Source organism: Cherax quadricarinatus, chromosome 20, assembly GCF_038502225.1.
Source record: "Cherax quadricarinatus isolate ZL_2023a chromosome 20, ASM3850222v1, whole genome shotgun sequence".
NCBI lineage: Eukaryota > Metazoa > Arthropoda > Malacostraca > Decapoda > Parastacidae > Cherax > Cherax quadricarinatus.
In genome coordinates this window covers 24736170-24750519 of record NC_091311.1, presented here as the reverse complement: position 1 = coordinate 24750519, position 14350 = coordinate 24736170, and the positions used below count along the sequence as shown (strand labels likewise).

At 39.4% G+C, this 14350-nt stretch overlaps 1 protein-coding gene across 1 annotated transcript in view; it reads left to right on the top strand.

Annotated features, from left to right (window-relative positions):
* Nucleotides 1–14350, top strand: part of LOC128703750 (equilibrative nucleoside transporter 2) — a 151634-nt gene that overhangs the window by 32779 nt on the left and 104505 nt on the right. Inside the window, exon 3 of the mRNA XM_070086909.1 lies at nucleotides 5811–5971. Within this exon, the coding sequence (XP_069943010.1) occupies nucleotides 5811–5971 (161 nt within the window). The remainder of the gene's footprint in view (nucleotides 1–5810; nucleotides 5972–14350) is intronic.

The following is a 14350-nucleotide window of genomic DNA, read 5'->3' as shown; positions in this document are numbered from 1 at the left end:
ACCACGTCTCTTGTCATGAGATTAATGCATTCTTGAAATCTAATTTTACCACTACAGTGTCCTAAGGCACGTTGTTGATATACCCCCTTGTTGCATGAACTGCTGCTTCACTTCCTTGAGAGGCCCTAAAACCAAGCTGGTTTGACTGAAGCATCATGGCTGCCTCTGCGTGAATACTTTGGACAGCAGTTTTCGAAACGAGGTGGCAAAAAGTGTTGGCCACTGCAATTGGCCTAATTCCACTTTGGACACAAAGTGATGCACCAAAAAAGAAAAGTTTAATATCATCAGGAAGCAGACCAGCTAAGGAATTGTTGACGAGCCTTGTGGTCTCTGAAAGCAGTCTCTGCAATCTCCGTGATAACTGGATTAACTATTTCCTTTAAATATTGTGGCCTTATTCCAGTGTAGCTCCAGCAGAGCCGGATGGGAGTGACATTATTGCTTTGTAAATGTCTGAGTCTTGCACAATCAATGGTTCCACAGTGGGGACAGCAGTGCTGGAACTGTTTGTACCCTTTGTTTCCCTGGCAGGGTGCTTTCCTCTAAGTGCTTCAGCAGTGTCAGCATCCCTGCGGGCAACTGTATCTTTACTGGTGATAATTCTGATTGCTCCCACTGTGTTGCCCTATTCAGTTTTCTTGCTCACTTTTACTCTGATTTTTTCGCTGTCAGTGAAGTGAGTGGAAGTTCTGCCTTTCCTGTTTTTGTATTTGATGGGGAAGGCGAATGAGGTTATCAGCTCTAAGAAAATCTCAAGGATTTAATGAACATTGAGCCTGGCCTATTTCCCGTTCTTTCCAGCACAGCTGAGCAGACATTGCCAAAAAGTAGCAAGTTGTGCCACGCCTTGATGGTTAGTGGAGCAATTAACATAGTAGAACCATCGTTTACTTTTTTTTTTTTTTAAGAAGTCTATAAGTTTCCCAGCTGCATGTGGACTGGCTGCTTTGGGAATATGTACTCACCTAATTGTGGTTGCAGGGGTCGAGACTCAGCTCATGGCACCACCTCTTCACTGAGTGCTACAGGGCTCTCTCTCTCCCTGCTCCATGAGCTTTATCATACCTCATCTTAAAGCTATGTATTGTTCCTGCCTCCACTACCTCACTTGCTAGGCTATTCCACTTCCTGACTACTCTATGACTGAAGAAATACTTCCTAACATCCCTTTGACACATCTGGGTCTTCAACTTCCAATTATGACCCCTTGTTTCTGTGTCCCATCTCTGGAACATCCTGTCTCTGTCCACCTTATTTATTCCACGCAGTATTTTGTATGTCGTTATCATGTCTCCCCTGACCCTCCTGTCCTCCAGTGTCGTCAGGCCGATTTCCCTTAACCTTTCTTCATAGGACATTCCCCTTAGCTCTGGAACTAACCTTGTCGCAAACCATTGCACTTTCTCTAATTTCTTGACGTGCTTGATCAAGTGTGGGCTCCAAACTGGTGCTGCATACTCCAGTATGGGCCTGACGTACACGGTGTACAGTGTCTTGAAAGATTCCTTACTAAGGTATTTGAATGCTGTTCTCAGGTTTGCCAGGCGCCCATATGCTGCAGCAGTTATCTGGTTGATGTGTGCTTCTGGAGACGTGCTCGGTGTTATACTCACCCTAAGATCTTTCTCTTTGAGCGAGGTTTGCAGTCTTTGGCCACCTAGCCTATACTCAGTCTGCGGTCTTCTTTGCCCTTCCCCGATCTCTCATGACTTTGCATTTGGTGGGGTTAAATTCGAGAAGCCAGTTGTTGGACCAGGTGTCCAGCCTGTCCGGGTCTCTTTGAAGTCCTACCTGATCCTCATCAGATTTAATTCTCCTCATTGACTTCACATCATCTGCAAACAGGGACACTTCTGAGTCTAACCCCTCCATCATGTCATTCACATATACCAGAAATAGCACTGGTCCTAAGACCGACCCCTGTGGGACCCCAGTCGTCACAGGTGCCCACTGTGACACCTCCTCACGTACCATGACTCGTTGTTGCCTCCCTGTCAGGTATTCTCTGATCCATTCCAGTGCCCATCCTGTTATACGCGCCTGATCATCTAGCTTCTGCACCAATCTTCTGTGAGGAACTGTGTCAAAGACCTTCTTGCACTCCAAGAAGATGCAATCAACCCACCCCTCTCTTTCGTGTCTTACTTCTGTTACTTTATCATAAAACTTCAGTAGGTTTGTGACACAGGATTTGTCTTGTGTGAGTGCCCTGGTACTTGTTGCTTTGATTGCTTCCAAGATATTATCTGAAGAGATGAAGTGGAGTGGGTTCAGGTGCCTGAAGTGGCTGTGGGTCATCAATTTCCACAGGAGGACATCCTGAGCTAGGGCAGCTACCGTATTTGCGGAGAAAACCATTTGAGTTGAGACAACGAAGCTGTAAAGACGACCGATACTTGCCTCTCCTAGTATTGGCAGCCACGCCATTTCCCTGGCTGCTCGCTTCCTCCTGACTGGCATCCAACTGGCTAGCTAGACTGTAGGAAGGGAGTATGACATGCTGGGTGGAACAAGGACGTATACGGGGTATAGTACGTGGAAATGTAGAGCGGAAAGATAGTGAACTTGACGGTTGTGGCCTGGTGGGGCTTGAGGGGATGGGAGGAGTAAACTGTCCTCCTCAGTACAATATGTTATAATGAAAAAACTGAAAAAGGCATGAAAAATATGCTAGTTTTAGAAAAATGTAAGACTAAAAATACAGAATTTTTTTTGATTAAGGATCTAAATTAGTTAACTCGCAAAAAATCAACATTATGCTTAATTAAAAACATATTACATAAATGTTGCAGCATTATGACTACTGCTAGAAGTGGGTAACCCCAGTGGGTTTTTCAGACCATTTAAAAAGCAACTTTAAAAATATTAAAATACCTAAATCTAAAAACTTTATGGCTATTTCATAATTGCAATCAATAATGAGGCATGCAAGATGCTTTCAAAATTTCTTAAAGCAGAATTAAATTTTGCATAAAAGTTTTGCAGTTTCACTTCAACTTTTATTATCTAACAAATCATTTTGTATGTTCAGACCTAAATATTTAAAATATTCCACAATTTTATATTGGTTAATAATAATATCCAGATTATTAGATTTTCCAGTATTTTCACAAAATACCAGATATTTTGTTTTATTCGTAAATTTAAATAATGCAATTTTTCACTAAAAGAGTTAATTTTTTATAACTTCATTTAAATCAGCCAGAAGAACAATATCATCTGAATATGCAACAACAGCAGCAGCAGAGACTATGTAGGTATTGGTAGTGACATTCCAGTAACATGTGATTTTATCTGAGTGTCTTGTGTTGGCAGTTCATGACTAACCAAGCCAGAGCTTCACAAACATTACAGTTCCCTGTGTTCTATACTGTACTTTTAGAAATAAATATTAGCGAAAATTCAAACATTTACGCCTGTGGAATTCTTTCTTTGTTATCATTGTGGCTCCACTTCAATTCATGATGTGTTAATGCAAATTCCCTATGTACAATGCTTGTCGTTCATGTTGCCTCTCCTCAGTGCAAACTTGTGGTCACTGACACTAATACTCAAACATAAGTCAGCGAGTCAGCGACCTTCATCAAAGCTTCGTCCTAAGGACTTGTCACCAAAGACATTCTATAATAATATAATAATATATCTTTATTTACTACAAGTATCTGTACATGGTATACAAACCTAGCTGACGTCACTGACATACTACTATATAGAAAGCCGCTTGTTATGCTGAACATTTCGGGAAAATTAGGTCACTTTTGTCCCAGGATGCGACCCACACCAGTGGACTAATACCCAGGTACCCACTAATACTAATCTTCACTTGTACTACACACTAGCTACTCAGCTGATAAGGGCAACAGAGTCGAGATTCTTATTCAGGTTCATTTTAATGACAAAACAGCTACACTACTTAGTGTGACTGAAAATTATGAAAACATACCCAAATCCACCCACGATAATCTCCCTAAAACTAGATAGACACTTAAATGCACTGAAAAGTGAGAGACTCCATTACTTAATCCCTTGTAACTTGCATATGTCAGGGGTTATCTAAAACACATAAAGAAAATGTCGCGCTCACACAGGTATTGCACCAGCTAGCACGAATGTTAACCAAATATCTGGCCAAATTTCTTCGAATTATTAGTAAGGCTCACTACAGATGCTATGACAATTTTCTTAACTAAGTTAACGACATCAACATACTACACAAGAAACCAGATGTATTTTGGTGTCTGTACGAGCCAAGAAAGATATCCAGCATTGCATAACCCCAGTATAGTGTAGAGTGTGCCTTAAATCTGCAATGCAGGTAAATGTTACTTATGAAGATTTGAAGTGAATCAGACGAGACTCACAAGTTATCAAATGGAAACTAATTTAAAAAATATCTTCAATAAAAATGGCAAATTAGAACATACAGAGACCAAAAATTAATTTCATCCTTCCAATAAGAAACATCAGAAATGATGCCAGATTGAAGAGGCATAAAAAAAAAATACCACGGGTGGGGATAGAACCCGCGATCAGAGAGTCATAAAACTCCAGACCGACGCGCTAGCATAACAAGAGGTATACTCTTGTTATCCCAGAGAGACTTATTATCCTAAAATGCACCAGCACATTTAAGTTTAAAGCCTCTCAGAAGTTGCGTTATCAGCGTTGAAGGATTGAAGCCAGTCGGATGAGGCACTCGAAATTGATCACTTTTTCAAATTTCTTCCACAAAAACAAATGTTAATTGGGATCATCACAGGCCAAAATCGATCCAAATTTTTCTCTAAATAAGACTGACCAGCGTTTAAGGAATAAATAAACAAGTAAGTAGCTGTTACTTAGGCTTTAGCAGTAAAATTTTCCTTTTATTTGACGATGGTCTTTAGGACACATGTTATGGACACATAAAAATTACTTTTTGCAGAGTTAACCTAAGATTATCCAATAAAGTCAAATGCTATGACGTATTGTGTTTCTGATCAGAAGAGACAATCTTCAGTTATTTTACGTAAACCAATTTGTTCAATGAAATGGACACATTAGGACTTAACACAACCTAAACTCAAGGTGAAGCTTCGTATCACCAGCAAGAAATTTAAAGAAGACCAAATGAATTCTTTAATTATTAAACTGAATTGAAAATAAAATTGCACCCACACTGCCCCCCCCTCTCCCTCCCCCTCTCCCTCCCCCCTCCCTCCCCCTCTCCCTCCCCCTCTCCCTCTCCCTCTCTCTCTCCCTCTCCCTCTCCCTCCCCCCTCCCTCTCCCGGGCCCCACTCCCTCCCCCCCTCTCCCACCCCCCTCTCCCTCCCCCTCTCCCTTCCCCCTCCCTCCCTGCTCCCTCCTCCCTCTCCCTCTCCCTCTCCCTCTCCCTCCCCCTCTCCCTCCCCCTCCCCTCTCCCCTCCCACCCCCCCTCCCCACCCCCTCTCCCCCCCCCCTCCCCCCTCTTCCTCTCCCCTCTCCCCCCCCTTTCCCTCCCCCCCCCTCCCCCCCTTTCCCTCCCCCTCTCCCTCCCCTCTCTCCCTCCCCCTCCCCCTCTCCCTCTCCCCTTCTCTCTCACCCCCTCTCCCTCACATCCTCTCTCCTCCCTCTCCCTTCTCTCCCTCGAAGATACATTAGCCATTAAAGATTAATGCAGTTGGGAAATGTTTATTGCAATAATGGCGAAATTCTGAACTATTGCAACTAGTGCTATTACTACTACTACTAGCACTACTACTACTACTACTACTACTACTACTACTAATAATAATAATAATAATAATAATAATAATAATAATAATAATAATAATAATAATCTGACAGTACTGGCAATACAAGATGAGGAATGTGAGTCTTGGAGAGGAATGGGACGACCAGAACACCACCCTGACCTCCCTTCAGGTCTCCTTCACCCCCACTCTGGTCATCGTCTCCAACACCTTCTGCACCATCTTTCTCATCGTCACCTCCGCCATCGTCAGAAGGTCAGCACAATGTACATGTTAGAATTTTAGATATATATATATATATATATATATATATATATATATATATATATCTCTATATATATATATATATATATATATATATATATATATATATATATATATATATGTATATATATATATATATATATATATATATATATATATATATATATATATATATATATATATATAGATATATATATATATATATATATATATATGTCGTGCCGAATATGTAAAACTTGCGATCTTGGCTTAAATAGCAACGCTCATCTTGCCATATAAGACAAGCGAAAATTTGTGTATGCAATAATTTCGCAAAAATCATCCTGAACCTAGCGAAAAAAAATATATTTCACTGTGTTTGTTTAGTATTAAATTTTGCAAACGTATCTAAAATATATTTAGTTGGATTAGGCTAAAATAAATTGCACTTGTTATAATAAGGTTAGGTAAGTTTTCTAAGATTCTTTTGGTGCAAAATTAAATTTTTTTACATTAACATTAATGAAAAAATATATCTTTAAACGTATAAGAGAAAATTTTAGAAAGGACTTATTTTTAAACGAGTTCTTGCTAACTGATCAGTTTTACATATTCGGCAGAAGTTTGTGGTTACAGGAAAGTGGGTGCGGGAGGGAAGAGGAGCGACTATTGGAATGATAATGTAAAGAGAGTAGTAAGGGAGAAAAAGTTAGCATATGAGAAGTTTTTACAAAGTAGAAGTGATGCAAGGAGGGAAGAGTATATGGAGAAAAAGAGAGAGGTTAAGAGAGTGGTGAAGCAATGTAAAAAGAGAGCAAATGAGAGAGTGGGTGAGATGTTATCAACAAATTTTGTTGAAAATAAGAAAAAGTTTTGGAGTGAGATTAACAAGTCAAGGAAGCCTAGAGAACAAATGGATTTGTCAGTTAAAAATAGGAGAGGAGAGTTATTAAATGGAGAGTTAGAGGTATTGGGAAGATGGAGGGAATATTTTGAGGAATTGTTAAATGTTGATGAAGATAGGGAAGCTGTGATTTCGTGTATAGGGCAAGGAGGAATAACATCTTGTAGGAGTGAGGAAGAGCCAGTTGTGAGTGTGGGGGAAGTTCGTGAGGCAGTAGGTAAAATGAAAGAGGGCAAGGCAGCCGGGATTGATGGAATACAGATAGAAATGTTTAAAGCAGGTGGGGATATAGTTTTGGAGTGGTTGGTGCAATTATTTAATAAATGTATGGAAGGGGGTAAGGTACCTAGGGATTGGCAGAGAGCATGCATAGTTCCTTTGTATAAAGGCAAAGGGAACAAAAGAGATTGCAAAAATTATAGGGGGATAAGTCTGTTGAGCATACCTGGTAAAGTGTATGGTAGAGTTATTATTGAAAGAATTAAGAGTAAGACGGAGAATAGGATAGCAGATGAACAAGGAGGCTTTAGGAAAGGTAGGGAGTGTGTGGACCAGGTGTTTACAGTGAAACATATAAGTGAACAGTATTTTGATAAGACTAAAGAGGTCTTTGTGGCATTTATGGATTTGGAAAAGGCGTATGACAGGGTGGATAGGGGGGCAATGTGGCAGGTGTTGCCGGTGTATGGTGTACGAGGTAGGTTACTGAAAGCAGTGAAGAGTTTTTACGAGGATAGTGAGGCTCAAGTTAGAGTATGTAGGAAAGAGGGAAATTATTTCCCAGTAAAAGTAGGCCTTAGACAAGGATGTGTGATGTCACCGTGGTTGTTTAATATATTTATAGATGGGGTTGTAAGAGAAGTAAATGAGAGGGTCTTGGCAAGAGGCGTGGAGTCAAAAGATAAAGAATCACACATAAACACGGAGTTGTCACAGTTGCTCTTTGCTGATGACACTGTGCTCTTGGGAGATTCTAAAGAGAAGTTGCAGAGATTGGTGGATGAATTTGGTAGGGTGTGCAAAAGAAGAAAATTAAAAGTGAATACAGGAAAGAGTAAGGTTATGAGGATAACAAAAAGATTAGGTGATGAAAGAGTGACTTCAAGAGTGTATCAGTCTGTAGTGGAAGGAAGGTGGGGTAGGGGTCGGCCTAGGAAAGGTTGGAGGGAGGGGGTAAAGGAGATTTTGTGTGCGAGGGGCTTGGACTTCCAGCAGGCATGCGTGAGCGCGTTTGATAGAAGTGAATGGAGACAAATGGTTTTTAATACTTGACGTGCTGTTGGAGTGTGAGCAAAGTAACTTTTATGAAGGGATTCAGGGAAACCGGCAGGCCGGACTTGAGTCCTGGAGATGGGAAGTACAGTGCCTGCACTCTGAAGGAGGGGTGTTAATGTTGCAGTTTAAAAACTGTAGTGTAAAGCACCCTTCTGGCAAGACAGTGATGGAGTGAATGATGGTGAAAGTTTTTCTTTTTTGGCCCACCCTGCCTTGGTGGGAATCGGCCAGTGTGATAATAAAACAAATAATATATATATATATATATATATATATATATATATATATATATATATATATATATATATATATATATATATATATATATATATATATATATATATATATATATATATATATATATATATATATATATATATATATATATATATATATATATATATATATATATATATATATAATATATATATAATATATATAATATATATATATATATATATATATATATATATATATATATATATATATATATGTATATATATATATATATATTTCTTTTCTTCTTTCAACACACCAGCCGTATCCCACCGAGGTGGGGTGGCCCAAAAGGAAAAACAAAAGTTTCTCCTTTCATATTTAGTAATATATACAGGAGAAGGGGTTACTAGCCCCTTGCTCCTGGCATTTTAGTCGCCTCTTACAACACGCATAGCTTACGGAGGAAGAATTCTGTTCCACTTCCCCATGGAGATAAGAGGAAATAAACAAGAACAAGAGCTAGTAAGAAAATAGAAGAAAACCCAGAGGGGTGTGTATACATATGCTTGTACATGTATGTGTAGTGTGACCTAAGTGTAAGCAGAAGTAGCAAGACGTACCTGAAACCTTGCATGTTTATGAGACAGAAAAAACACCAGCAATCCTACCATCGTGTAAAACAATTACAGGCTTACGTTTTACACTCACTTGGCAGGACGGTAGTACCTCCCTGGGCGGTTGCTGTCTACCAACCTACTACCTAGGATATATATATATATATATATATATATATATATATATATATATATATATATATATATATATATAATATACATATATATATATATATAATATACATTATATATATATATATATATATATATATGTATATTATATATATATATATATATATATATGTCGTGCCGAATATGTAAAACTGGTCAATTAGCAAGAACTCATTTAAAATTAAATCCTTTCTAAAATTTTCTCTTATACGTTTATAGATATATTTTTTTCATTAATGTTGATGTAAAAATTTATAATTTTGCACCAAAAGGAACTTAGAAAACTTACCTAACCTTATTATAACAAGCGCAATTTATTTTAGCCTAACCCAACTAAATATGTTTTAGATTTATTTACAATAATTTAATACTAAACAAACACAGTAAAATATATTTTTCGTAAGGTTCAGAATGATTTTGGCAAAATTATTGCATACACAAATTTTCACTTGTCCTATATGGCAAGATGAGCGTTGCTATTTAAGCCAAGATCGCAAGTTCTGCCTATTCGGCACGACATATATATATATATATATATATATATATATATATATATATATATATATATATATATATATATATATATATATATATATATATATATATATATATGTATATATATATGTGTGTGTATGTACATATATATTATATATATATGTCGTGCCGAATATGTAAAACTGGTCAATTAGCAAGAACTCATTTAAAATTAAGCCCTCTCTAAAATTTTCTCTTATACGTTTAAAGATATATTTTTTTCATTAATGTTAATGTAAAAATTTTTAATTTTGCTCCAAAAGAATCTTAGAAAACTTACCTAACCTTATTATAACAAGAACAATTTATTTGAGCCTAACCCAACTAAATATATTTTAGATTTGTTTACAATAATTTAATACTAAACAAACACAGTGAAATATATTTTTGTCGTTAGGTTCAGAATGATTTTGGCGAAATTATTGCATACACAAATTTTCACTTGTCCTATATGGCAAGATGAGCGTTGCTATTTAAGCCAAGATCGCAAGTTCTGCCTATTCGGCACGACATATATATATATATATATATATATATATATATATATATATATATATATATATATATATATATATATATATATATATATATATATATGTATGTATATATATATTTATATATATAATGATAGAGGGTAAAGTATTCTTTGACTGGTGGTGCGTACGATTAACAAGGAATCCTTGGAAATGCCCGATGATTTGTGGACCTTATTCAGTTGTCACTTGATGACCGCTAGAGGTTTGATGGCAGTTTCCCGTATGCACGGAGGGAGGGTGTTGAAGAGTCGGGGACCTCTGACATTTATCCGAGTTCTTAGTGTACTTGTCGCTCCTCTGCTTTGAAATGGAGGACTTAGCCCTGTCTGCCAGGTCACGTGTTGTCATACAGAGTGATTTCGGTGTTGAGGTTTGGAACCAGTCCGTGAAGAAAAAATAAGGAGTTAAAACAATAATAATGATAATATAATAATTATAAGAAGAAGAAGAAGAAAGAAGAGGTAAAAAAGAAAAGCAATGAGGAAAAACAAAAAGAATAAGAAAAACAGAAGTAAAAATAAGCTAGAAAAAGAGTAAGAAAAAGGGGTTGTCAATCTGATAGTTACAAGTTACTTATGTTAGCCTTGTCATATTCCATGACGGGATAAGTTTCTTACACAGCGGAACGAAATGTCTAGTCCAGATGTGGAAATCTTCAATAAGGTGATGAGGATATCATTAAGCATTCCATTAATGATTCATCAGTAAGGGCAGCTTCTAAGGTTTTCTTCCAGCAAAGCCGAAGTAACTATCACTAAGAAATTACCATCTTTCATGACTGAGCATTACTAAGAGAGGCAATTCTTGCTGTTACGTTTATTATGATATAAGTGAAGTGTTAAAATAATGTGCTTAATAACATGATTATAAAGAACTCAGAGAACGAACATACTTTGAAACCATTACAAAACAGTCCTATATACTAGCAGGCCAGTGCTCTAACCACTTGGCTGTACAGTCTTAAAATTATTTTTTCCCTTCTAGGCACATTTCTGTACATTAGAGAAGTTAGCTTCCGCATCACTATAACCACAATTTCAAGTTTATACGCCAGCGTAATCTAATGGTTACAGCACTGGCCTCTTAACGTAAGAACTGGTTGGCTGGGGGTTCGAATTATGTTCGTTCCCTGAGATATGTGGGTCATTTAGTGCAGGGAGAGACGGAGGTCCGATCCTCTGTCCACTAACCTCGAGACAAACATTATAGTTCGCATTAAAGTCATAGTATCAAACTATACAGAGTTGTGATCGATGTCTCACACAAGAGCAAGAAGCCTCGCCATTGTCCCTCCGCACAATGTGATCATTGTTAGAGGACTCTTATCTTTTGTCTCAAGCTATATAATGAGTTTCCTTACCGTATTACTAGAGTTTACTGCTCATGTAAAGTAAGGATTATTAATCAATATGTGTGTGTGTGTGTGTGCGTGTGTGTGTGTCTGTGTGTGTGTGTGTGTGTGTGTGTGTGTGTGTGTGTGTATGTACTCACCTAATTGTGGTTGCAAGGGTCGAGACTCAGCTCCTGGCCCTGCCTCTTCACTGATTGCTACTAGGTCATCTCTCTCTCTGCTTCCTGAGCTTTGTCATACCTCTTCTTAAAACTATGTATGGTTCCTGCCTCCACTACTTCACTTGCTAGGCTATTCCACTTCCTGACGACTCTATGACTGAAGAAATACTTCCTAACATCCCTGTGACTCGTCTGAGTCTTCAGCATCCAGTTATGACCCCTTGTTTCTGTGTCCCCTCTCTGGAACATCCTATCTCTGTCCACCTTGTCTATTCCCCGCAGTATCTTGTATGTCGTTATCATGTCTCCCCTGACCCTTCTGTCCTCCAGTGTCGTCAGTCCGATTTCCCTCAACCTTTCCTCGTACGACATTCCCCTAAGCTCTGGGACTAGCCTTGTTGCAAACCTTTGTACTTTCTCTAACTTCTTGACGTGCTTGACCAGGTGTGGGTTCCAGACTGGTGCTGCATGCTCCAGTATGGGCCTAACATACACAGTGTACAGTGTCTTGAATGATTCCTTATTAAGGTATCGGAACGCCATTCTCAGGTTTGCCAGGCGCCCGTATGCTGCAGCAGTTATTTGGTTGATGTGTGCCTCCGGTGACGTGCTCGGTGTTATGGTCACCCCGAGGTCTTTCTCCCTGAGTGAGGTCTGTAGTCTTTGTCCATCTAGCCTATACTCTGTCTGCGGTCTTCTTTGCCCCTCCCCAATCTTCATGACTTTGCATTTGGCAGGACTGAATTCGAGAAGCCAGTTTCTGGACCACATGTCCAGCCTGTCCAGGTCTCTTTGCAGTCCTGCCTCATCCTCATCCGATTTAATTCTTCTCATCAACTTCACATCATCTGCGAATAGGGACACTTCAGAGTCTGTTCCTTCCATCATGCCGTTCGCATATATCAAAAATAGCAATGGTCCTAGAACTGACCCCTGTGGGACCCCGCTCGTAACAGGCACCCACTGTGATACCTCTTCACGTACCATGACTCTTTGCTGCCTCCCTGTCAGGTATTCCCTGATCCATTGCAGTGCCCTCCCTGTTACATGCGCCTGATCCTCCAGCTTCTGCACTAATCTCTTGAGGGGAACTGTGTCAAAGGTCTTCCTGCAGTCTAGGAAAACGCAATCAACCCACCCCTCTCTCTCGTGTCTTACTTCTGTTACCTTGTCATAAAACTCCAGAAGGTTTGTGACACAGGATTTGCCTTCCATGAACCCATGCTGGTTTTCATTTATAATCTTGTTCCGTTCCAGGTGTTCGACCACTCTCCTCCTGATAATCTTCTCCATGACTTTGCACACAATACATGTCAGACACAGGTCTGTAGTTTAGCGCCTCGTTTCTGTTTCCTTTCTTAAATATGGGGACTACATTTGTTGTCTTCCATTTCTCAGGTAGTTGCCCAGTTTCAAGGGATGTGTAGACTAATGGTTCAGAGAACCGACATGTTGTTGAATTAGACACATGTGCAACTCTTGGGTATCTTTATTGAGGAAACGTTTCGCCACACAGTGGCTTCATCAGTCCATACAAAGGAGAAACTTGAAGAACAGGAGGAGAATGAGGTAATCAGTCCCTCAGCCTTGAGTCGATGTGGTCAGTCCATCAATTGATGAAGCTGTGATGAATGGTTTTGAAAACCGACAAGTTGAAGAATTGAGACACTTATGCATAAGTGTCTCAATTCTTCAACTTGTCGGTTTTCAAAACCATTCATCACATCTGTCAGACACTGCAACATCATGGGATCTTGGTACAAAGACTTCAACGCTTGCCCAACCTTTGGACGACGACCTACTTACACTAGTGGCAGGTCCCACTGTGATCCCACCTCCTCCTGCTTCAACTCATCTCACCGCAGTATATAAGCCACCTCTCTGGCCCTATGCTGCACTTCCTACAAGAGTGATGGACTGAACACATCGAATCCAGGTTGAGGGACTGATTACCTCAAACTTCTACTCTCCTTACCCACTTCTACTTTGTATTGGACTGATGAAGCCACTGTGTGGCGAAACGTTTCTTCAATAAAGATTCCCATGTGTTGCATAAGTGTCTCAATTCTTCAATTGATGAAGCCACTGTGTGGCTAAACGTTTCCTCAATAAAGATACTCAAGAGTTGCACATGTGTCTAATTCAAGGGATGTGTTGAAGATTGTGGTTAGAGGCACGCACAGCATCTCTGCTCCTTCTCTAAGGACCCATGGGGAGGTATCAAGGTCACTTAGCAGCTTCTTCACCTCCTCCTCGGTTGTTCGTATGTCATCCAGCACTTGTTGGTATATTCCCTCTTGATGTTCCCTTCTGTGCTGTCTTCCCACAGCCCTTCCTGTCTCTACTGTAAAAACCTCCTTAAATCTCCTGTTTAGCTCCTCACATACCTCCTGATCATTTCTTGTGAGTTCTCCCCCTTCTGTCCTTAATCTGATCACCTGGTCTTTGACTGTTGTCTTCCTCCTGATGTGGCTATACAACAGTTTCGGGTCAGTCTTGGTTTTCGATGCTATGTCATTTTCATACTGTCGCTGGGCCTCCCTCCTTACCTGTGCATACCTGTTCCTGGCTCTGCGACTGATCTCCCTATTTTCGTGTGTTCTCTGCCTTCTGTACTTTTTTCATT